Below are 24,850 nucleotides of genomic sequence, written 5' to 3' on the forward strand. Positions count from 1 at the left end.
CTGTGGGTGCCTGTAATCCCAGCTACTTGGGAGGCTCGGGCAGGAGAAACACTTGAATCCGAGACACAGAGGTTGCAGTGAGCCAAGACCGCGCCACTGCACTCCAGCTGGGCAACAAGAACGAAACTCCATCTCAAAAAAAAAAAGAAAAAGAAAAAGAAAAGAAACAATCAAACATACATAGATTTCTTTAAAAGAAGTAATCCACTGTGGAGTTAAAAACAACAACAACAACAACAACAACAACAACAACAAACATCTCATGGAAGTAGAGTAGAATGATAGATACCAGAGGCTGGGAAGGGTATGTGTGGGGAGTGTAAAGAGAGGTTGATTAATGGAGACAAACATGCAGTTAGACAGAACAAGTAAGTCCTAATATTCCACAGGAGAGTAGGATGATTCACATTAGCAACAAAGTATTGTATATTTCAAAATAGCTAGAAGAAAGGACTTGAAATGTTTCCATACATCTAAGTGGTAAATGCTTGAGGTGATGGATACCCTAAATACCCTGGCTTGATCATTACACATTCTGTACATGTAACAGATATCATATGTGCCCCCAAAGCACATACAAATAGTATAAAAAGAAACACTCACACCCCATGGCCCTAGATAATGACAAGCACACAAATCACTTGACAATTTTCTAGGGTTTTTGTTTTCCCAGATTGCATCAGTCCAGGCATTAATAGCACCTGCCGCTTTCTTATCTTTGCAGAGAGCAATCTGCTTCTGAAGCTATATGAGGCAGCAAAGCCAATATTGAACTTAGATCTATACAATCTGGGTTTGTGCCTTGACTCTGATGCTTATTATCTGTGTAGTTACAGGTAAGTGTTGCTTTTCTCAACATTCTTTCCTAATCCGAAAGTCAGAGGGATATATATGGCGGTGGGAGGGGGAGGCAGGAAATGCATTTTGTGAAACAACTTGGTGCGTAAATGCTTATTATCTTTGACTGATTGGTGTTTGTTTGCCACAGATAAGATCACTGAAGTTGGAATTCTGGTACCTATGATTATCACCCAGATTTTTACTTTTTTTTGAGACTGCATGCACTGGTGCAATCTTGGCTCACTGGAACCTCTGCTTCCCAGGCTCAAGCAATTCTCCTGCCTCAGCCTCCCCAGTAGCTGGGATTACATGCACCCGCCACCATGTCTGGCTGATTTTTTATTTTTAGTAGATAGGGTTTCACCATATTGGCTGGCTGGTCTCCAACTTCTGACCTCAAGTGATCTACCTGCCTCGGCCTCCTAAAGTGCTGGGATTACAGGTGTGAGCCACCATGCTTGACCCAGTTTTTTACCCATTGGAACACATTCAGGGTACAAATTATCCTTCAGTAATGTGAATAGAGCTAAATACCCTGTAGCTGCCCATGGTCATCTCATGAACAGAGAGGAAAATAATGGCCTTAGCTCCCAAATGGTGCCCAATTTTTTTTCTTTTTGAGACAGAGCCTCGCTCTGTCTCCCAGGCTAGAGGGCAACGGTGCAAATTTGAATTACTGCAACCTCCACCTCCCAGATTCAAGCGATTCTCCTGCCTCAGCCTCCTGAGTAGCTGGGATTATACGTGCCTGCCACCACACCCAGCTAATTTTGTGTATTTTTAGTAGAGACAGGATTTTGCCATGTTGGCCAGGCCCTGACCTCATGATCCACTCACCCTGGCCTCCTAAAGTGCTGGGATTACAGGCGTGAGCCACTGCACCTGGCTAGTGGTGCCCAAATTTTTTAAAAGCCCAACCTAAAGAAACTTCAGGATTCTCACTCTATCAAGTCCCAGGTGTCTGGCCCCACTAGAGACTTCTCTTCTCCAACCTTTGCCCACCTCAACTTTATTCTCTACAGTTTGCACTCTGTTGTATAGCTCTACCCAGCAGGCTGTTAATCCTGTGTGACTTTGCCCACACTGATCTTGAGACTTAGGTGTCATATCCCGGCAGGTACCCTCACAGTTCTCACAGATGTGGTGCTAAGGGTCTCTGCCATACAAGCCTGCTCACCTAAAATACACTGCTTACACTGCTTTACGAGGCAGGAGCTATCCTATCTCAGCACCTGGCCCAGGTAGTAGGTTCTTCAGCAACACTGAACTGAGACACAAGACCACACTAATGACTACGAGTTGATTTATGATTATTTGTTTTCAGCTGCTGCCAAGTCATATCTGATCAGCTAAACAATATCCAGTTTTCCCTTCTCGGTGCTCCATCACGACATTCTACCTAACTGTATGGAAGCACTAGAAATAATGCAAGGACATTTTTCCCCTGTCCTCTTGACTTCAGGACATTGACTTTTCAAATTTGTGAACACAGACAATTTAGTGCCAATATTTTAATCAGAATTGGCTGGGCATGGTGGCTTATAACTGTAATTCCAGCACTTTGGGAGGCTGAGGTGGGCAGATCACCTGAGGTTCAGGAGTTAGAGACCTGCCTGGCCAACATGGTGAAACCCCGTGTCTACTAAAAATACAAAAATTAGCCAGGCATGGTGGCACGTGCCTGTAATCCTAGCTACTCAGGAGGTTCACTTGAGGCAGGAGAATCACTTGAACCTGGGAGGTGGGGGTTGCTGTGAGCCAAGATCGCACCACTCCACTCCAGCCTGCGTGACACAGTAAGACGTTCTCAAAAAAAAAAAAAAAAAGAAAAAGAAAATTCAATCAGAATTATGCTAATCTGATGAATTCAACACCGATACATTTTCCTTAACGGGAAGGGGAGATGGTTGAGGCAGGAAAGTTGAAGCCAGCCTACTGATCATGCTTTCTCCATCTGATCCCAGCAGTGCATCTACCACGAGGCTGCAGCAGGAGCTGGAGGGAAGGCTCTGTGTTTTGCTTAGGAAACGCATTTTATTTCCCACATTAAAGCAAGCTGAGGGGTGCTGGGAGATGATGTGGTATCAGCAATAAAGAAAGGACCAGGTTCCATAGGGTTGGCAGCAGCAAGCTGGGGCTGGTGGCTTCAAGGAAGAGCAGGGGTTACCGCTATCTGAGGGAAAAACAGGTGGTAAGAACAGGTGTACCCTTGGGCAAAGAACTCCATTAAGACAGGTATCAACAACTGCACCAGGACTGCCAGGTGCCCCAGCTGCACCTTGAGGCAGCCCAGCAGGAGCACACACTGTGCTGACAGCCTCCATGGCACAACCACAGGGGTGAGAAGGCTTCGCACCTACCATGGGGCCTGCCACATCTGGGTGCATGGGCATCTCCTGCTTACCTATGACTCACCAGAACAGTATACTCACTCAGCAAACGCTCTTTCTGTGTTCAACACTCAGGGGCAACATAGGCCCAGCTGTTCCATGCTTATTAGGGTTATGAAATCATTCCCAACATTTTTACTTTATTTTTGAGAGAGTCTCACTGTGGCCGAGGCTGGAGTGCAGTGGTGCAATCTTGACTCAGTGCAACCTCCGCCTCTCAGGTTCAAGCGATTCTCGTGCCTCAGCCTCCCAAGTAGCTGGGGTTACAGGCACGCGCCACCACGCCCGGCTAATTTTCATATTTTTAGTAGAGACATGGTTTTGCCATGTTGGCTAGGTTGATCTCAAACTGATCTCAAGTGATCTGACTGCCTCGGCCTCCCAAAGTGCTGGTATTACAGGCCATTCCCAACACTCTTAATGCACTTTGCATGCCCCCTACTGACTCAGTGCTTCCTTGGGCCATGGGCAGAACAAAGCTGGAGGGCATGGATGCAAGGTCTGAGGGCACACAGGACCATAAAGCATCACCATGCAACACTGCTAGAGGTGGCAGCAATTGTCAGCAAGTAGCTAAGAAAAAATAAGAGGCCTGGGCACAGTGGCTCACCCCTGTAATCCTAACACTTTGGGAGGCTGAGGTGGGTGGATCACTTGAGCCCAGGAGTTTGAGGCCGGCCTGAGTGAGACCCCATCTTTACAAAAAATACAAAACCCAACTGGGCATGGTATGTGTGCCTGTGGTCCCAGCTGCTTGGAGGCTGAGGTGGGAGGATTGCTTGAGCCCAGAAGTTTAAGGACCCAGTGAACCATGATTGTGCCACTGCACTCCAGCCTGGGTGACAGAGTGAAACCTTGTCTCAAAAAAAAAAAAAAAAAAAAAAAAAAAAAATTAAGGGCTGGGCATCGTGGCTCATGCCTGTAATTCCAGCACTTTGAGAGGCTGAGGCAGGTGGATCACTTGATGCCAGAAGTTCAAGACCAGCCTGGCCAACATGGTTAAACCCTGTCTCTACTAAATACACAAAAATTAGCTGGGTGTGGTGGCACATGCCTGTAGTCCCAGCTACTCATGAGGCTAAGGCAGGAGAATCACTCGAAGCCAGGAGGTGGAGGCTGCAGTGAGCCGGGATTGCACCACTGCACTTCAGAGACTGTCACCACAAAACAAACAAAAAAGAGAGATCAAAGCCTGTATGGTAGCAATCTAGACCTTTTTAGTTGTGACTAGTTGTGTTAAGGGCACTGACAATTGCTTGAATTACAAGTAGAATTCTTAGTTTCAAGTCTTAGTTGATGGAATGCTGTGATTGAAAATATCGACTTCCTTTAAAAATATGCTAGAAATGAGACAGAGCCTGGTTTAGCAAGGTCTTAATGTACCTTAGTGTTAATCCTAACATATATTGTTCAGCTAATAATCTAAGATCGATTTTTGTTCTTAAGGATTAGGAACTTTTAGGCTGAGTGCAGTGGCTCACACCGGTAATCCTAGCACTGTGGGTGGCTGAGGTGGGAGGATTGCTTGAGGCAAGGAGTTAAAGACCAGCCTGGGCAACATAGGGAGACCTCGTCTCTACAAAACATTTTAGAGAATTAGCCAGGCATGTGGCACACGCCTGTGGTCCCCGCTATTTGGGAAGCTAGGTGGGAGAATCACTTGAGCCGGGGAGGTTGCAGTGATCTGTGATCATGCCACTATGCTCCAGCCTCGATTACAGAGTGAGACCCTGCCTCAAAAAGATAAAGAAATTTAAAAAGGATCAGGAACGTGTGTGTGTGTGTGTGTGTTTGATTTGGGTATGAGGAAGTGAGAAGAGGCAATTCGAGAACTTTTTTCCCTCTTTTGGCAGTAAAGGGCCAGGCAGCCACAACCACAAGCAAAAGTAGGTTAGAGAAACTTGTTATTAAATTTATTTTTCTTTAAATATGTAACTTTCTTCCACCCTCACCCACTCCAGGGAGGAACAGAAAATCCCCACCCCCTTCCATTCTGGGGATTTCGTATCTAAAGCCTGAGCGGTGAGGATGAAGTATAAAAATACTATTTACAAAGGGAAGGAGGTATCTGTTGCTTAACCGTAGACACCCCCATCCCCACACCCCTTTTGATCCAAAAAAAAAAAAAAAAAGGCCCCTGGGAATCAATTTAAGCATAGAACTAGCCCTCCTCTAGAGGGGCCCGCAAACCTCAACATAGAATAGGAAGCTCCGAGATTAACTGAGGAAGAGATTGAATGGATAGCACCGTGGGTCCTGGCAGGGGACGGGCCCTCTCTTATGCTGGAGTCAGCCGGCGCCAGCCAGCCTTTGTTTCCATAGGTCCCATGTAAACATTGACATTTTCCTTTACGTCCCTGCTCTTCTGTTTCATACAGAGCTTCCCTCGCCTCCCGTGGAGGTGCTTGGTTCCCTGATCTTTCCTTCCTTCCCTTCTAACCTTCCTCTGGAAGGAGTGGGAAGGGGAGGGAAGGTTGTAGAGAGGGCAGAGCCCATCTCATCCCTTCTGGATCAGGGCAGCTCATCCTCCTAAGGGGAGCCTTGAAAGAGGATGTTCTCCATGTTCTTGATCGGGGTGAATGCCTCCCCCCATTACAGGGACAAGGCAGGTAGATAGTCCAGTACCGGGAGACAGTGGTCTTGATGGGAGAGGCCACCAGCATGGAGTAGCAGGGAAGAAGGCTTCAGGAGGCAGGAAGTGGGGGCACGTCTGGCTCTGGTCTCGAACTGAGGGTGGAAACCCAGCCCTAGACCACCCTTCCCATCACCGGGAAAGTGATCATCATCACCCTACAGTCCTGTTGGTTGGAGCTGTGCAGAGGGACCAGGCATCCATGAGGCAAGAGGTCTTCTCCAGGTCTCGGTGTAGTGGCAGCACTCACACCAGTTCATCCAATAGAATCCCAATGTTCTGCGTGGCCTCTGAGGGACCAGCAATGGGCTTGTTACACATGGGGCAGACACAGCGAACTTCCAGCCATTTCACCAGACACCTGGCAACAAATGAAGAACGGTAATCTCTAACAAGATAGACCACACTGCTCCAGTTGTCTCTCGAAACAAGAATATCCCATGGTGGCTCACACCTGTCATCCTGGCACTTTGGGAGGCCGAGGCAGGTGTTATCACCTGAGGTCAGGAGTTCGAGACCAGCCTGGCCAACATGGTGAAACCCCATCTATACTAAAAATACAAAAATTAGCCAGGCATGGTGGTGGGCACCTGTAATCCCAGCTACTTGGGAGGCTGAGGCAGGAGAATTGCTTGATCCTGGGAGGCAGAGGTTGCAGTGAGCTGAGATCGCACCATTGCACTCCAGCCTAGGCAACAAGAGCAAAACTCCATCTCAAAAAAAAAAAAAAAGAAGAAGAATATCCCTATCCCTGTCCCAACCTAATCCCCCTGGGCTTTGCTCTGTGTTGACGCAGGACCAGAGACATCACTGGCAAGGGGTAAACAGAAAGTGGCAGAGACTGGAAGTTCCAGAAGATGATCCCTGATTATATCTCCTTTGACAGGCACCCTAGACACATTCCCACTTACTTCCGGTGAAAGGCGTGTTGGCATGGGAGCACGCCTAACTCATCCTTCCCTTTGAAGTCTTCCAGACAGACTGCGCAGGTCTGCTGCAGAGAGAAAGGAGCAGGCGTGTGAGGAAACTGGGGAAGCATCTCATTCATTCATCTCCAGACAAGAAAATTAAGCTCTAGCCCAGTCTGTTCTACGAGGCAGGGAAACTTTTTAGCCATCCTTTCCAAAACTGTATTGATAGCATGGTAGTCATTAACCACATGTGGCTGTTTAAATTTAAATTAACCAAAATTAGATGAAATTATAAATTCAATCCCTCAGTTATACTCACCACATTTCAAGTGCTCAACAGCCACATGGTGCTAACGGTTTCCATATTGAATGGTGCGAATAAAGAACATTCTTATTATCACAGAAGTTTCCACTGCACTGGAAAGTACTGTCCTAGAGGAATGGTTTTCGGCCGGGCGCGGTGGCTCGCGCCTGTAATCCCAGCACTTCGGGAGGCCGAGGCAGGTGGATCATGAGGTCAGGAGATTGAGACCATACTGGCTAATATGGTGAAACCCTGTCTCTACTAAAAATACAAAAAATTAGCCTGGCATGGTGGCGGGAGCCTGTAGTCCCAGCTACTCGGAAGGCTGAGGCGGAGAATGGCATGAACCTGGGAGACGGAGCTTGCAGTGAGCCGAGATCGCACCACTGCACTCCAGCCTGGGTGATAGAGCGAGACTCCATCTCAAAAAAAAAAAAAGAATGGTTTTCAATCCTTTCTTGCCCAACACATTTGGTGAGGTGGCACTTAATACCAACCAGAGGTAAGGGGGCATAGTATATGTGATCAGTTATGTTCTTTTCTTTTTTTTTTTTTGAGATGGAGTTTCACTCTTCTTGCCCAGGCTGGAGTGCAACAGTGCAATCTCGGCTCACCACAAACTCCAACTGCCAGGTTCAAGCAATTCTCCTGCCTCAGTCTCCCAAGCAGCTGGGGTTACAGGCATGTGCCACCACACCCAGTCAATTCTGTATTTTTAATATAGATGGGATTTCACCATGTTGGTCAGGCTGGTCTCGAACTCCTGACCTCAGGTGAGTCACCCACCTCGGCCTCCCAAAGTACTGGGATTACAGGCATGAGCCACCGCGCCCAGCCCAGTGACAGTCCTTAAATCCAGACTTCCCACATCCCTACATTTTAACTCCCTTGATCTCAGTTGAATTATTCTGAGAGAAGGGCTTGGGAAACATCTGCACTTGCTGAGGCGTAACAGACAAAATGAGGCCATGTCTAGGCGGTCTCATGTTTAGTGGAACTGTGATCCTCCCCGCTCCCAGACAACCACAAACATGCTCGGAGCAGGAGTGTCTGTGGTCATGATCAGGAGCCTTGGGAAATGGGTTAGGTGACCTTAGAGGCATAGGTAGGAAAGGAATAGGATATAACTAATTCCTCAAGTCAGAGTTGAGGGGACTCAAAGAATTGGTGTATGGGTGGGAGTCTGGTGGAAGAGAAATGGGAGAGCCATGGGAATCAACACACTAAGTCAGATCTAGTCTGTTAAGATGGGGTATACACAAAGGTAAAAGGACCTCATTTTCTATGGTAACAACCAGGACACAGGGGCTGAACATAGGGAAAGTTAGCTGAATTCTGTCTATGGCATGAAAGGGTGTGACCATCCTCCTGGTAAAAATTATGCATTGTGGGATTCCTGGGGCCGTGGGGCACTACTTTTCTAAACCCTTCTGTGACCCCTTCATGCCTTCTGCCTGAGGCCGTTCCAGATGTAATCAATTCCACATGTTAATTACTTGCTGAGATGTGTCTATTATTTGGCCAAAGGAGATACGAAAGCATGCACTAAGCAGTTTTCTGAAAAGCTTCCAGGCTGAGAGCTGGAGCGAGGTGTGGTCTGCCTCCCCTGCAGGGGCCCTCCCGCACACTATCCTGGCACACTTACCCCATACAATTGTAACTTCTTGGCATCACCTCTAAGCACCACCTGAAAAGAAAAAGGAGGCATGATGTCCGAATAAACCAACCACTGGGGCCAGCTGGGTAGTATCAACCAATGAAGGGAGTCCCCTGGACTGCCTGGGGCAAGCCAGACTTCAGACACTGAAGGGGGTTAGCCTCAGGGAGGCCCAGAGGTGAGGCCAGGGAGATTCCTGCCCAGGAGAGCCTGAGCCTGCCCTCTTTGCCTCTTCCTATCAGGTCAGGCAGAGAAGGAAGCTTCTAGGGGAATACACAGCACTTTACCTCCTTATATCCGTATCGCTCACTCTGTGCCTGGTTCCGGAGTTTGCTGGGGGAAAGAGAAAAAAAAATTGGAGAAAGCATGTTAAACAGACCGATTCAAAGCAGGAGAGGCTGGTTGGCTGCTTGGGCATTCTTCCGAGGGCAGGGAGGGGTGCTTGTCCCATACACACCACAGGGCATACTTTGGACCTATGCGGGCCAACAAGGGTTGATGAAGGACTAAGACTCTTACTCAGGTTTGACAGCCTCAAAATTCACCACCAGGTCTCATACACAGATTGGGGGACCCTCCAGCACAGCACCCCCAAATAGCTCATTCACTCACCCTGCCTTTTTCTGGTCGGCAAATTCCTTCAGTCACCCAAACTGTATAGAAATCAACACTGTGTTTACTGAGTGTGCAGCAGTTAGACAGATAAGCATAAAAGGGTTATTTCTGTTAAGCCAGGATAGCAGGATAAATAAGTCTCTGTTGACCCTGGGGAATTTTCCACACGGGGAACCTAAGTATTCTGGAACCAAAGCACACTCTTCCCTTCACTGTGCCAGACAACACAGACGATGCCTCCTTTGTTTTCTGCTTTTCATTTTAAGCTGGTGGCCTGCATATGGGCTGACTCTCAATGGCCAAAACATGGCATGCCATTTCTAATGACAATAGCATAATATAATGGTTATGAAGCACTTGCTATGTGTCGCTGGGACACTTAACATATTCATATATGTTCTTAATGATTTCAAACTCTAAGAGTGAGATACCTTCGCTTTTACAGGTAAGAAAAATAAAGCCTGGCTGGGTGCGGTGGCTCATGCCTGTAATCACAGCACTTTGGGAGGTCAAGGCAGGTGGATCACTTGAGGTCAGGAGTTCAAGACCAGTCTGGCCAACATGGTGAAACCCCGTCTCTACTAAAAATACAAAATGAGCCAGGCGTGGTGGCATGCCTGTAATCCCAGCTACTCGGGAGACTGAGGCAGGAGAATAGCTTGAACCCGGGAGATGGAGGTTGCAGTGAGCCAAGACTGCGTCATTGCATTCCAGCCTGGGCAACAAGAGTGAAACTCTGTCTCAAAAAAAATAAAAAAAGAAAAAGAAAAATGAAGCTCAAAGAAGTGAATTTATTTGCCCAAACATCACAGAGCTAATTGGTAGCAGAGTCTGGATGTGAATCAAAGTTGATGAGATGACAGAGTCCAAGCTCTTTACCATATAATGTGGTCTGTTCCCCAATCAGGTGGAATATGTCATAGTCCTGAGAATCTGATCTGGTCCTGGGACACACCCTACCTTTCATTAAGTTTACAACTCTGAATGGCTTGCTGTGTAAATGGCCAAGACCATAATTATACACTGGCTTTGGTGCCATATTATTTTAAAGGAAGGGGTGGAGGCTCTTCCATGCTGAACTCTGCGGGTAGCTTTAGAATGCCTCCTGTATGTGGGTTGGGTGGGATGGCTCATGCCTGTAATCCCAGCATTTTGGGAGGCTGAGGTGGGCGGATTGCTTGAGCTCAGGAGTTTGAGACCAGCCTGGGCAACATGGCAAAACCCCATCTCTACAAAGTATACAAAAATTCATAGGGCAATTCACACGGCATGGTAGCATGCACCTGTAATCCTAGCTAGTTGGGGGCTGAGGCATGAGAATCTCTCGAACCCAGGAGGCGAAGGTTGCAGTTAGCAGAGATCGCACCACTGCACTCCAGCCTGGGTGACGAGCAAGACCCTGTCTCAAAAAAAATAGAAAAAAAAAAAAAGCCTCCTGTATGTGTGCTATGGGGGAACCTTATGGGGCCTTTCCTGGTGATCACTTCTTAACACAGTCCTGGGTTATGTGGAAGGAAACATAGAAACCCAGCAAGCCAGGAGAAGCTGGAAACTTCAGTGTGAGGACCAAATCTAGCTCACTACTTGTTTTTTTGCAGGGTCCACAGGCTAAGAGTGGTTTTTATTCTTAAATGGCTGAAAACAGAAATAAAGAATAATGCCAAGTCAGGCAGATTGCTTGAGGCCAGGAGCTTTGAGGCCAGGAGCTTGAGACCAGCCTGGGTGATACACAGAGAACTTGTCTCTTCAAAAATAAATAAACAAAAGAAAATTGGCCGGGTATGGTGGTACATGTCTGTAGTCCTGGCTACTTGCGGGGGGCTGAGGCAGAAGGGTCACTTGAGCCCAAGAGTTCAGAGGTTACAATGAGCTAGTATTGCCCCCACTGCACTCCAGGCTGGACAACTGAGATGCTGTCAAAAAAAATTTTTTTAAATAAATAAACAAATGAGTGGATAGATAGATGGCTGACCCAAGTCAAAAAAAGGGAGGCTCCAATCACAAAGAGCCCCAGTGGAAGGGGGTGTGGTGAGAAGCTGAAGCTGCTGCCTGGGTGATGGAAGAGGCAGAAGATGGGGGCAGAGCCAGGCCCGCAACACAGTGCAGGGCAGATAAGATCAGGCTGCCAGCCTCCTCCGTTGTTCCTGATGGGAAGTCAGGTGACCTGGCGAGGTTCATGTTCCTGGAGCCTCTTGAGAGTTCCAGTCCAAGTGGACTCATGCCACAGGCCTGGGCGCTAGGGCAGCACATCCACCATCCCCTCCCCTCCCCCTTCTCCCAACAATATCCTTTCTGCTTAATGCAGGGCTGGGCTAAAGGCCTAAGCAAGGCTCCCACTGTCCCATCCTTCACTCTGCAGACAGCTCCTTGGTCCAGAAAAGGTCTTTGTACATACACATGTGTCTCTGTCCCAATTTCCAAATGAGCAGGGCAGCACATACCCAACGCTTAGGTGGCTACTGTTGTTTGACTGACACTGGGTTCAGCTGAGGCGGAAAGGAAGTGTTCCCATGGACAGGGAGCTCACAGCCGCCTTGACGGAGAAAAACACTGTTGCTCTGTTATGAGGTACGTGCAGAGTAAATAAGGAAGTGGTGAAAAACAGTGTTTTTAACTGTCTGGGGAATGAGGGACTGCTATGCATCTTTGAGGCACTAATGTCTCACCTGCAACGTGGCTATACTTATGTAGTAGACGCTGTCTTTTTCTGTTTTCTGTACCCCAGGCACCCAGAATACCACTTCTCCACCCCTCATGCCTCTTGTCTGGCTGGATCCTTTAGTGGTTTTGCCCAGGGATCCTCCAAAACTCATAACAGGGAAGCTTCAGAGCTGCCCCCTCATCCTGCATGTAGATTTCAGCTCAGAAAGGATGAGATCATGATGAAATGTGGCCGAAAAGCTTGCAAGGAAAATAGAGTAAAAAGCAAAAACCCTGGGCAATCCCAGCTGGGGGCCTAGTACCAACCAGTCTGGACAGGTGGCCTTCTCAGCTGTTGGGTGAGCACAGCAACTAAAAATACCCCGATTTCAATGAGACCATTTCTAGCCGCTGCCAGTGGCTCTCCCTTTCCTCTTTTCCCTTTTAGAACAAACAATGCATCCAGGTCCTGAAAATAATGTTTCCCTTCCTGCCTATTTGTACTTCCCTGGCCCCTCCATTCCTGTGTAGGGCAGAGGTCAGCTCTGAGAGAGGGGGAAGAATGAGCGAGGGGCTGGCCTTGGCTGCTGAGCTCACCAGGTCAGGAGCAGTGGGGCCTATTTTGGCTGAGGAGGAAACCGAGAAGCAGGGAGAGGAAGTGGTGGTTTCTGCGCCTGTGTGTCTTTCTATATATAGACATTCACAGGCTACCACGTACCAGTGAGCCTCTGGGACTGTGAAACCTCAGGGTCAGCAGGCTTCAGGCAGGCTACAGAACAGGGCAGGGTGACGAAGGAGCAGATTACTGAAGGAACAGGTGGTGCTGAGTAGCACCACAGTGGGGGCAGCTTTTAGCATCCTGTGGTTACTGTTCTGTTTTTTTTTTGTGTGTGTGTATGTGTGTGTGTTTTTTTTTAGATGGAGTTTCACTCTTGTTGCCCAGGCTGGAGTGCAATGGCATGATCTTAGCTCACTGCAACCTCCACTTCCTGGGTTCAAGCGATTCTCCTGCTTCAGCCTCCCAAGTAGCTGGGATTATAGGCGCCTGCCACTGCAGCCAGCTAACTTTTGTATTTTTAGTACAGACGGGGTTTCACCATGTTGGTCAGGCCAGTCTCAAACTCCTGACCTCAGGTGATCCACCTGCCTCAGCCTCCCAAAATGCTGGGATTACAGGCGTGAGCCACCATGCCCGGCCCTGTTCTGTTCTTTGACTATAGCCAAAGAAAAAGAAATCAGCAATCCACAGCTCTCCAGCCTGTCCTTCTGTGAGAACTGATCCTGACCTGCAAGCGGGTGGCCGTAGTGTCTACAGCAACTCCTCTACTTCAAGGAATATGACTCAAAAGGCAAACACTTGGAACAACTCGGCAAGACCCTAGCTCACTGCTACCAGACTTGTCCACCTCTGTATCTTCCTCTGTGTATCACCTTGGGCAGATCCTAAACTGTCTGAGCATGAAGTTCCTCATTTATAAAGTGGGCTAATACCCAAACTGAAGATTAAGTGAGCTAAATGGTTTATAAAAGGGTGACCACAATGCCTGGCGTATGGAAAGTCCTTGGTACAGAGTGGCTAAAGGCCAGGCACTGTGGCTCACGCCTGTAATCCCAGCACTTTGGGAGGCTGAGGCAGGCAGATGGCTTGAACTCAGGAGTTTGAGATCACCTTGAGTGACGTGGTGAAACCTCATCGCTACAAAAAAAATCAAAAAATTATCTACAAAAAATCAAAACATTAGTCGGGCATGGTGGCACACGCCTGTACTTGGGAGACTGAGTTGGGAGGATGGCTTGGGCCCGGGAGGTGGAGGTTGCAGTGGGCCGAGATCTCACAACTACACTCCAACCTGAGCGACAGAGCAAGACCTTGTCTCAAAAAAAAAAAAAAAAAAAAAGAGAGAGAAAACCCAAGGTCACACCCATTATTGGTTGATTTAGGAAATGAACCCTGGCCACCCACTTCCTAGCCCAGAGTAATTTTCTCTAGGTCATTTTTGTAGAGATGGAGTTTTGTTCCCCAGGCTGGTTTCAAACTCCTGGACTCAAGCGACTCTCCTGCCTTGACCTCCCAAAGTGCTACAATTACAGGGAAGGGCATGGTGCCTGGCCTAGATGGTCTCTTGAAGCCCTTTGCTGCCTGGCATATGTATGCCTCTGTGTGTGTGTGTGTGGGGAGCAAGGGGAGCAGGGAGGAAAGGGAACAAAGAGAGTTGGTTTTACAAACCCCTGTCAGCCTCATCATAAAGAAATGTTTGGTATTTGGTATATCTTCATCCTCTGTCTCCAGGATTTACGTGTGAATTGCTTAACACGGGAGTGCAGGAGTTGGGAGGCTGGTGGTCGGGAAGAATTTGAGGAAAAAAACAGCCTTCAGGAAAGGGGAGGAGACATGAAGAGAGAAGAGATACCAGAAATCTACCCTTACCTCCACTTAATGGTTAGATGTAATCTTCAGACCCAATTGTACAAGAGGGAAGATAAACCAGTATCTCCTCTGCATAGATTTTTACATGGAAAATTCCAGTTTCAGGGACCTATGTGAAAAGTTCTGAGAAAGAACAGGTCCAAGGTAGCACCTGGGAGTGGTGGGGAGATGTGCCTGACAGCACTTCCCCTTCTTGGGGGAGCTCTTCCAGCCTTGGGGAAGATGGACTAGTACCTGCCTCTCTCGTAGCTGCCTTCCAGCAAAGCACTCAAACCCAGAAGGGCATTTTAGGAATAAAGCCAGCAAAGCCTTTTCCTTAATCTTAATTTAATCTTCTTAAATTATTTGACCCGTCACCAGCCCAGACCCCAGCTGATATCTACCCAAGCATCTGGTAATGTGTGGGTGGCGGGGGAGACAGCTGATGGCCACAATGGCCCTAAAGACTACTAGCATGCCCTACTGGCCAGGGATGTTCAATATTCTCCAAGGCACAGAAGAGTCCCACACAATGAGGAATTGTCAATGCCAACAGTAAACCCCAGTCAGAAACACTACTACTTTGATTCCCATTCTAAATACCAGTCATGCTCAAAATTTTTTATAGAAAACAGCCACCAGAGGCTAAGCACGAGGGTTCATGCCTGTAATCCCAGCACTTTGGGAGGCCGAGGCAGGTGGATGACTTGGACTTGAGGTCATGAGTTCGAGACAAGCCTGGCCAACATGGCAAAACCCCGTCTCTACTAAAAATAAAAATTAGCTAGGCATGCACCCGTAATTCCAGCTCTCAGGGAGGCTGAGGCAGGAGAATCGCTTTAACCCAGGAGGTAGGGGTTGCAGTGAGCCAAGACTGTGCCACTGCACTCCAGCCTGGGTGATGAAGTGAGACACCATCTCAAAAAAAACAAAAAACAAAAAACAAACAAACAAAAACAGCCACCAGTTCCCAAGTCCTTCAGCAGGAGACAGAGAAAGCGTTCCTGGAGTGTGAAGAGCCCTGCCAAACTCCAGGTCTTCCTCTGGATCCCTAAGTAATTAAGAATAAATGACAGTTCTTTAGGTTTGTTTTGGTTTTATTTTTTTCCACTCTCAAAAATAAGAGCTTATAAGGCAGAATAAACAAGTAGCTCTGGCCGGGTGTGGTGGCTCATGCCTGTAATCTCAGCACTTTGGGAGGCTGAGGTGGGTGGATCACTTGAGGTCAGGAGTTCGAGACCAGCCTGGTCAACATGGTGAAACCCCATCTCTACTAAAAATACAAAAATTAGCCAGGCATGATGGCGTGTGCCTGTAATCCCAGCTACCTGGGAGGCTGAGGCAGGAGAATTGCTCGAACCTGGGAGGTGGAGGTTGTGGTAAGCTGAGATCGCACTACTACACTCCAGCCTGAGCATCTCAAAAAAAAACAGAACAACAACCAAGTAGCTCTCTAGACACTGGCTTGCTTCCTAATATTAGTATCTGGAGGGCTAACAACAGGTCCCAGGAGGGCAAAGGAACATGATGCTGGCATAACTGATGCCCACCTGTTCCCGACCACCCAAAGGGCATGAGTAGGAATAGAGACAGACAGACAAGGAAAGGACTGCTAACTTTATGACTCAGTCACACAGAAATTCTAGGCAACCTGAGAATAACTGGCGAGGTGGTGGGATGCAGCCCAACCCGTGGTGACCTTATATGCTCAGGAACAACTTGATAGGCTGATGTAAATAGAAACACCAGACCCTCAGGGGCCTAGAGAAAAGCAGGCTCAGCCATGTCCTCAAAGCGGTGCCTCCAGTATAAGACTGGTGACTCTGCTGTGGGATCCTCGCTCAGCTTACCCCACAGCCCTGGTCTCCTCCCTCCTGCTGGACTCCCACCCGGCTCAGCCAGGGATCCACATACCTGATAAAATAGCAGCAGAAGATAAGGCTGAGCATGAAGACAAAAATGCCCGTGCCGAAGATGACCATATAGATGTTGAGTGGAAGGTCTTGGAAACTGATGGGTGGCATGGAGCAGGACTTGTTGGTGCTAACCAGTCCCAGGCCACAGAAACACCCTGCAAAGGGAGAGGGAAAAAAAAATCATTAGGGTTGGAAATTTACTGCTGGGCTGATGGCACTGTGTCAGCAGGATAGAAATAATTGGCAGGCTCTGTGCACCTAAGCCTCAGATTCAGTGGCTCCAGTTTTATATCCTAGTTCTAACACTTACTAGCTATGTAATCTTGAGTAAATCTGATCTACAAAATTGAATACTATCCAAAATACTTAAAACAATATCCCCATCTAAGAAATAATAAATTCAGGCAAGCTGGGTGCGATGGCTCACGCCTGTAATCCCAGTACTTTGGAGAGGCTGAGGCAGGTGATCTCTCGAGGCCAAGACTTCAAGACCAGCCTGGGCAACACACAAGACCCCATCTCTACAAAAAATAATAGAAAAATTAGCTGGGCATGGTAGCGCATGTACTACCACGTAGTCCCAGCTACTCAGGAAGCTGAGGTGGGAGGATCACTTGAGCCCAGGAGTACAAGGCTGCAATGATCGGTGATTACACCACTGCACACCAGCCTGGGTGACAGCGTGAGACCCAATCTCTATTTAAAAAAAAAAAAAAAAAAACAATTTAGGCAATGAGCAGAAACCGGAGAACTTAATTCTACCAGGTCAGAACCCATATAGCCTTAGCTGAGAAATTATTATTTGGGTTCCAACTCCCCGCTCCCTAGCCAGCCATATGACCTTTAAGAAGTTACCTCTAAGCTTCACTTTGTTATAGAAAAACAAGCAAAATAGAGAGAGGACTGAAAATGAGTGTGTAAGAAAATATGCTTTGTAAATTGCAAAGGACAATTGCAAAGGTCATTTGTCATTATTAAGCCACCTGCTCCAGAAGACAAGCTGTGCCAGGACTAGAATAGAAATTGTTCACTCCAAGTCCTGGGCCAGCATTCCAGAAAGTGGCGATGGGGGTGGGGAGGAGGTTGCAACTTCCCTTACTGTGGTCACCTTCCCTCTTTCTACTCAAAGCCTCAATGTGCGGTCCCAATGGCAACAGCATCCTCTGGGAGCTTTTTAGAAACGTACACTCTCGGGTCCATCCCGGCCTAAATGAATCAGGACCTATGCTTTTTTTTTTTTTGGAAACAGAGTCTCGCTCTGTTGCCCAGGCTGGAGGGCAGTGGCACGATCTCGGCTCACTGCAACCCCTGCCTCCCAGGTTCAAGAATCCCAGATTCTCCTGCCTCAGCCTCCCGAGTAGCTGGGATTATAGGCGCACGCCACCATGCCTGGCTAATTTTTGAATTTTTAGTAGAGATGGGGTTTCACCATGTTGCCCAGGCTGGTCTTGAACTCTTGACCTCAGGCGATCCACCCACCTTGGACTCCCAAGGTGCTAGGATTACAGGCATGTGCCACGGCACTCAGCCAGGACCTACGTTTAACAAGCTCCTCAGGTGATTCCCCTGCACATTCAGTTTGAAAAGCACTGGCCAGCCACTAGATGCGTCCCTTCTCACAGGACTCAGGGATAAATACTGACTGGCCTACCCATCATGATAGTCACTTCTCCCTTTCCCCCTTGCCAATATTTGATGTTCAGGTGGGTATGTGACCAGGTTCTGAGCAAAGAAACAAAGAGATCTGCTGGAAAAGGAACTTCGTTTGTTTTTGGAGACGAGGTCTCACTCTGTCCCTGCAGGCTGGAGTGCAGAGGTGTAAACATGCCTCACTGCAGCCTCCAAGTCCTGGCCTCAACGAGATTCTCCTGCCTCAGCCCCACAAAGTGCTGGGACTATAGGCATGAACCTATAGTCATAGCGGGGGGGTGGGGGGGATCATGTCTCTTAGAGACACCTAGAATTGTGATAGTCAAGCTGTAGCTGGAAAGAGAGCAGCCCAGTAGAAAGTCAAATGACTTGACCAGGCGTGGTGGCTGGTGGCTCACGCCTGTAATCCCAGTACTTTGGGAGCCCGAGGCGGGTGGATGGCTTGAGGTCAGGAGTTTGAGATCAGCCTGGCCAACATGGTGAAACCCCATCTCTATTAAAAAATTAGCTGGGCATGGTTGCACACATCTGTAATCCCAGCTACTCCGGAGGCTGAGGCAGGAGAATCACTTGAACCTGGGAGGCAGAGGATGCAAGCGAGCCGACATCGTGCCACTGTACTTCAGCCTGGGAGACAGGGAAAGACTCCATCTAAAAAAAAAAAAAAAAGAAAAGTAAAATGGCTGAGGATGGCAGAAGGGAAAGGGAAAGAGAGGAGTCCTTGATGAATGAGAGAGCTGGAATTTGCTGTCCATTGCTACATCCTAAGCATATTCTCATGCTATCAATTTAATCTTTGTACTGCCACAGTAAAGGTTACTTCCCCCACCAATGGGAAAAAGACTCAATCATTTAGTAACCTGCCCACAGTCAAATAGCTAGGAAAGCCCAGCTCCAAAGGGTTCTCTGTACCCAGGCCTTGGGTTCCAGGCACTTTCCTGACATCTTGGTTAGGAGCCTGGATGCATTCACATGCCACAGAATTCTATACGCTCACGACCAGTGCTACCACAACTCAGCAGAACGCTGGCTTGAAAGACTGGAAGTCAACTTGGACATCAGTCCTCTTCATCCCTTACTGATGAGTATACAACGAGCCTCCATTCAAACCCCTTTCAGACTGTGTCCAATTCTACTGCCACAGCCCTATTGCAAACACTCATCACCTCCTACTGTTTCCTAGTTGATGTCATCCCTGTTTCTAGTTCCTTCTCTCAGTTACCCCACACGCCTGACACATTCTCCTAGTTGCTTTTTTTTTTCTTCTTAATTTTTTCTTTGGAAAGAGTCTTGCACTGTATCACCCAGGCTAGAGTGCAGTGGCACTATCTTGGCTCACTGTAACCTCCGCCTCCTGGGTTCAAGCAATCCTTCTACCTCAGACTCCTGAGTAGCTAGGACTACAGGTGTACACCACCACACCTGGCTAGTTTTTGTATTTTCAGTAGAGACTGGGTTTCACCACGTTGGACAGGCTAGTCTTGAATACCTGACCTCAAGTGATCCACCCGTCTTGGCCTCCCAAGAAAGTGTTGGGATTACAGTGCATGAGCCACTGTGCCCCGCCCCCTCCTAGTCGTTCTGATCTTGTATTTTCCAAACTCATGACTGGCTTCAAGTCCTCCTAAAACATTCACCCTGTCCCTTCACAACTTCCTACTTAAAAGTTCTCAAATACTATCCCACGTGGGTCAGTCTTTGTCACTATTTCGTGTTCCACCTTGTCCTTACCTGCTTCCCTTTGTTCACACAGCTTTCCCTGCCTGAAACGCTCTCTCTGAGGCCCATCAAGCCTGTGATAGTCCAATAACCTCTCTTCCTTGAATTCTACAGCACTCATGACCTCCATCATTTGTTCTGGCCCCTGCTTACTCAGTAACTGTCTGACATCATTCAGTTACTGTAACTCAAATGTGCACTAATCATTGATTATATGATAAGTACTATTATAAGAAAGCACAGACTGGGTGTGGTGGCTCACACCTGTAACTCCAGCACTTTGGGAGGCTGAGGCAGGAGGACCGCGTGAGGCCCGAAGTTCAAGACTAACCTAGGCAACATAGTAAGACGCCCACCTCTACAAATAATAATAATGATAAATTAGCTGAGTGTGGTGGTAAGTGCCTGTAATCCGGGCTACTCGGGAGGCTGAGATGGGAGAATCACTCGAGTCTGAAAGGTTGAGGCTGCAGTGAGCCACGACTGCACCACTGCACTTAGCATGGGCCATAGAGTAAGACCTTGTCTCAAAAAAAAAAAAAGAAAAAAAAAGGACAGAAGAATGATTAGATGATCTTACCACATAGGAAAAAAGACACAAAGATTTTCACCATAGAAAGTGAGGCTCAGGCCAGGCGTGGTGGCTCACGCCTGTAATCCCAGCACTTTGGGAGGCCGAGGTGGGCAGGTCACCTGAGGTTGGGAGTTCGAGACCAACCTGGCTAACATTGTGAAACCCCATCTCTACTAAAATATAAAAATTAGCTGGGAGTGGTGTCTGGCGCCCATAATCGCAACTACTCGGGAGGCTGAGGCAGGAGAACTGCTTCAACCTGGGAAGCGAAGGTTGCAGTAAGCTGAGATCGCACCACTGCACTCTAGTCTGGGCAACAGAGACTCCCATATCAAAAAAAAAAAAAAAAAAAAAAAAAAAAAACACCTGGGCATGGTGGTGCACGCCTGTAGTCCCAGCTACTTGAGAGGCTGAGGCAGGAGAATCAGTTGAACCTGGGAGGCAGAGGCTGCAGTGGGCTGAGATTGTACTACTGCACCCCAGCCTGGGCGACAGAGCGAGACTCCATCTCAAGAAAAATTAAAAAAAGCCTGAACCTCCTAGGTTTGCTGACTCCAACTTGGACTTTTGTATATTCTCCAGTGTCCGGCCTAGCCTAGAGTTTGGCTTGTTCTCAATAACTAGTTAACAGATAAATAATTCCCCATTTGCTTAAAATAACCTGGTCCCCTTGGCAAAACCTCCCACTTCAAAGCAGCAGGACTGATGTTTGGGAAAACTGCCCAGAAACTGCCCTCCGCTAATGGATCACCAGTCAACCAGCGAGTATGATTGAGGGCTTGCTTTATGCACTGACCTACACATTGTGGGAAAACAGAAAGTAAAAGTTCTTGTTCTGAAAGACTTTTTGATTAAGTTGAAATGAAAGAAACAATTAGCTACTAAACTTTGCTGTACCCAACAGGAAGTCCCTTGTGTCTAGGCTCCAGCAGGCGTTAGAGAGAAAGTGGTTTTCACCACCACTCCCACCCAAATATTTACTTTCTGTGGGTCAAAGAAGAACAATTTTCCATGAGGACATCATGGCAGACTGGCTAGAGTGACAAACTTCAGTCTATGCTGGAAAAGGGCCTTAGGACTTCCCTTCCAACGAGACCTGGTGCTCCCAGCTGTCTTCTCACCTCCTTCCTCAGCAGTATTTGATGTTACAAGAGGGTCTAACCCCCTATCTGCCTTAGTTCTTCCAGGCACCATTTATGAGCTGAAACCTCCTTTGGTTTCCAGTTCTGGGAACTTGCAGAACCTGGTCAGAGCTATTACAGAGGATATCTGTGCACTCCACAAGCACGATGGCCCCCCATAAGTCTTCTGATCAGTTTATCCCCACCATCTTATCCCATCTGATAAAGGCTTCCCCTTTATCTCCCCACTGATTGAATCAGTGAGCTTGGTATTTTACATGTTAAAGAGGTTGGTGGGAAGAGCGTAGTCAAGAGGAGATGGTTCATTTGCTTGTGTTACTATTAAAGAAACGGCAAAATAGTCTCTTGGTCAAAAGCTGACATTGCAGTAAGGTTTTTCTTTAAAACTACATAAGGACAGAGAATACCAGCCCCAGAAAAGAGGGACTCCAGGTAGTTTCTGAAGGCGTGGGGGAGGGGTTGCTTCTTCACTGGAGTCAAAGGACAGGATCTCTCAGTCACTTTTCTAAGAAGTGCAAAGAGGGCCAGACGAGGTGGCTCCTGCATGTAATTCCGGCATTTTCAGAGTCTGTGGTGGGAGGACAGCTTGAGCCCAGGAGTTAAAGACCAGCATAGGCAATGTAGTGAAACCCTATCAGTAAAAGTAAATTAATTAATTAAAAATTAGCCAGTAGCCAGGTGTGGTGGCACACACCTATGGTCACAGCTATGCTGGAAGGCTAAGGCAGGAAGATCCCCCGAGCCTGGGAGTGGGAGGCTGCAGTGAGCCATGATCATGCCACTGCACTCCAGCATGGTTGTTGGAGTGAGACCCTCTCTCAAAAAAACATTAAAATGGGCTGGGCACGGTGGCTCATACCTGTAACCCCAGCACTTTGGGAGGCTGAGGCGGGTAGATCACCTGAGGTCAAAAGTTCAAGACCAGCCTGACCAACATGGAGAAACCCCGTCTCTACTAAAAATACAAAATTAGCTGGCTGTGGTGGTGCATGCCTGTAATCCCAGCTACTCGAGAAGCTGAGGCAGGAGAATCACTTGAACCTGGGAGGTGGAGGTTGTGGTGAACGCAGATCGAACCATTGCACTCCAGCCTGGACAACAAGAGTGAAACTCCATCTCAAGAAAAAAAAAAAAAAAAAAGCAGCAAGTCTAAAACCTGATATGAAAGGGGGCTGCCCAGAAAGGGCAGTGTTACTAACAGCTGCCTCATTTCTCCCTAAGTCTCTGTTCCATTGTCTCCGCCAACCTATGAAAGCGTTGACATCAGAATGTCTCATCTCATCTGGCAGGCTGGGAGCAGGAATGACGTCAGACAAGGGCTGGCCAAGAAAGACCAGGGGATCTGGGAACTGCTTCTCTTTCCCAGCCAACGGGAATCTTTCCCAGATGCTAGGATGCACGGGCCTTCCTCAACCCCCATCCTCTGCCCCCTCTCCCACAAAACCGCCTATCACATACGGCTTGGTTCATTTTCAGGAAATGAGATCTGATCAGCAAAAGAAGGAAGGCGGGGTAGGGGGACGTGGGGTATACATGCTACCCAAACCATGCCTTAAAACAAAGCCTCTTGACATAATTAATCCAAGATCTGGCAGAAGTACTCTCAAGAATGACTTTTTTTTCCCCTTGTAACTAGCTCGCTTGCCATACTGAGAGATAAGACCAGCTGCTTCCCATCTCTCTCTCCCAGAAACTCTCCAAGCATCGGAACAACGCGGTCAAGAGTGGGACCCCAGGGGAGCTGGAGGGGGTGGGGTGAGGGGCGATTAGTATCCAAAGTTTTGAAGTGTCCCGCTCGGAAACACCTACATTTGGGTAGCTGGCTGAGGAATCAGACTCCAGCCTAACCCAGTATCACCTGAACCTCCAAAAAGCCTCAGGTGAAATGAACTAACTTAGAAGCATCACCCAGGCCTGGGGAGAAATGGGGCGAGGGGTTGTCGGGTCTGGAGGTGCGGCCTTCACTTGGGCTCAGGAGCAGACACCCCAATCCGGCTTTGGGGCCAGAAAGCACGGCTCCCGCCAGGCCAGCCTGGCATCCCTGGGACAGCCGGGAGCGGAGCTCTCTGCAAGGGTTTATCAACTCAGGAAAACGGCTTTTTTTTTTTTTTAAATGTAGTTTCATTCTTGTTGCCCAGGCTGGAGTGTAATGGCACGATCCTGGCTCACTGCAACCTCCACCTCCGGGGTTCAAGCGATTCTCCTGCCTCAGCCTCCCAAGTAGCTGGGATTACAGGCATGCGCTACCACGCCCAGCTAATTTTGTATTTTTAGTAGCGACGGAGTTTCTACATGTTGGTTAGGCTGGTCTCGAACTCCCGACCTCAGGTGATCCGCCCGCCTCGGCCTGCCAAAGTGCTGGGATTACGGGCGTGAGCCACTGCGCCCGGCCGAAAGCGACTCTTTAATCCAGTGTTCCACAGGCACTAAGCCACCCCAGCAGCCCACGGGAAACCAACAAAGCCAGAGGAAGCCACCCCCGCGCCCCGTCCCGCACGCTGCACGGTATACATATTTACAATAGCCTGCAAAGTTTCAGGCCAGGAACTTGAGCTCCCTCTAGGAGATCCCAGCCCGAGCGCGGATTTAATTCTCCTCCAACAACCACAACAAAGAACAGAGTTTGAGCGCACAAAGGCAGGGGATGGGGGTAGAAGACCGGGGCCGCCACACAAAGGCCGGGAACCCCTCGGCTCCCACGCCCCTGGCCCGCCGCCCGTCCGGAGGCCCCTTCCAGGCCCTGGAGTGAAACCTGGATAGTTTCAAATTCCGCGCTGTGCAGAGCAGAGTGGGGCGCCAGGACGCCTTCTCGACCGTCCCATTTCAGGAGAAACTTGGTTCCCGAGGGAGGACCAGCGCGCTGCTGTCCGACCTTGCGCCTCGCGCCGCGGCTCCCACCAGCCCCACGTAGGCTCGGCCCTCGCCCTGGGGACTCACCGTTACACCACTGGAATGGGTGCATCAATGAAGTCGCGGTTGGCTTCCTAGGGCGAACGGACGCAGGCGGGGTGCCAGGAAGGCGGGGTGGGAGCAGTACTGGCGTGAGGGGCCGCAGGCGGGGTCGGGGCAACGCGCTGCAGCCGCCCTGCTGGAGAAGTCGAACTCCCTCCGGAGTGGGGGGCTTTGGCGAGGCCGGTGTTCAGCCCAACAAAGAGGGACGAGGAGGAAACAAACAAAGTCCCGCGGAGCAGAGCCGCACGGAGCGCACGCGCCAAGGGCCCCTGGCTGGGGGAATGTGGGGCACCGCGGGGCGGGGGTGCCCGGGCGGCAGAAGCCCTCGGCCGAGGGAGGAGGGAAAACCTTTGCCGGAGGTACAGCTCGGGTTCAGTAGAGGGGAGGTGAGCTGGCTGGGGTTCCGAAACTGACACCCGGCGGTGCACACCCCCTCCCTTTTACTGCTCCCACCAGCACCCCCAGGAAAACTCCGCCCCTTGTTCGTCACCCGCCCTCCGA

General features: G+C 48.8%; 1 protein-coding gene across 1 annotated transcript; it reads right to left on the reverse strand.

Moving 5' to 3' along the window:
- Positions 1 to 5,117: 5,117 nt before the first annotated feature.
- RNF122 (ring finger protein 122) lies at positions 5,118 to 24,820 on the reverse strand. Its single transcript, XM_007962151.3, has 6 exons — positions 24,335 to 24,820; positions 16,311 to 16,467; positions 9,022 to 9,067; positions 8,723 to 8,764; positions 6,774 to 6,856; positions 5,118 to 6,223 (listed from the first exon to the last, which is right to left on the reverse strand). Exons 1-6 carry the CDS (start codon positions 24,357 to 24,359, stop codon positions 6,109 to 6,111), a joined length of 468 nt encoding a protein of 155 aa, XP_007960342.1. The 5' UTR covers positions 24,360 to 24,820; the 3' UTR covers positions 5,118 to 6,108.
- Between the last annotated feature and the right edge of the window lie 30 nt (positions 24,821 to 24,850).

The sequence above is a fragment of the Chlorocebus sabaeus genome, chromosome 8 (assembly GCF_047675955.1).
Source record: "Chlorocebus sabaeus isolate Y175 chromosome 8, mChlSab1.0.hap1, whole genome shotgun sequence".
Lineage (NCBI taxonomy): Eukaryota > Metazoa > Chordata > Mammalia > Primates > Cercopithecidae > Chlorocebus > Chlorocebus sabaeus.

Bases quoted from the DNA above. Each gene is read 5' to 3' on its own strand.
- RNF122 (XM_007962151.3), bottom strand. From the start codon at position 24,359: ATGCACCCATTCCAGTGGTGTAACG. The intron at 16,468-24,334 runs GTGAGTCCCCAG...CTCCCTTTGCAG, and splicing joins CCCATTCCAGTGGTGTAACG to GGTGTTTCTGTGGCCTGGGA. The intron at 6,224-6,773 runs GTAAGTGGGAAT...ATTTGTTGCCAG, and splicing joins CAACACGCCTTTCACCGGAA to GTGTCTGGTGAAATGGCTGG.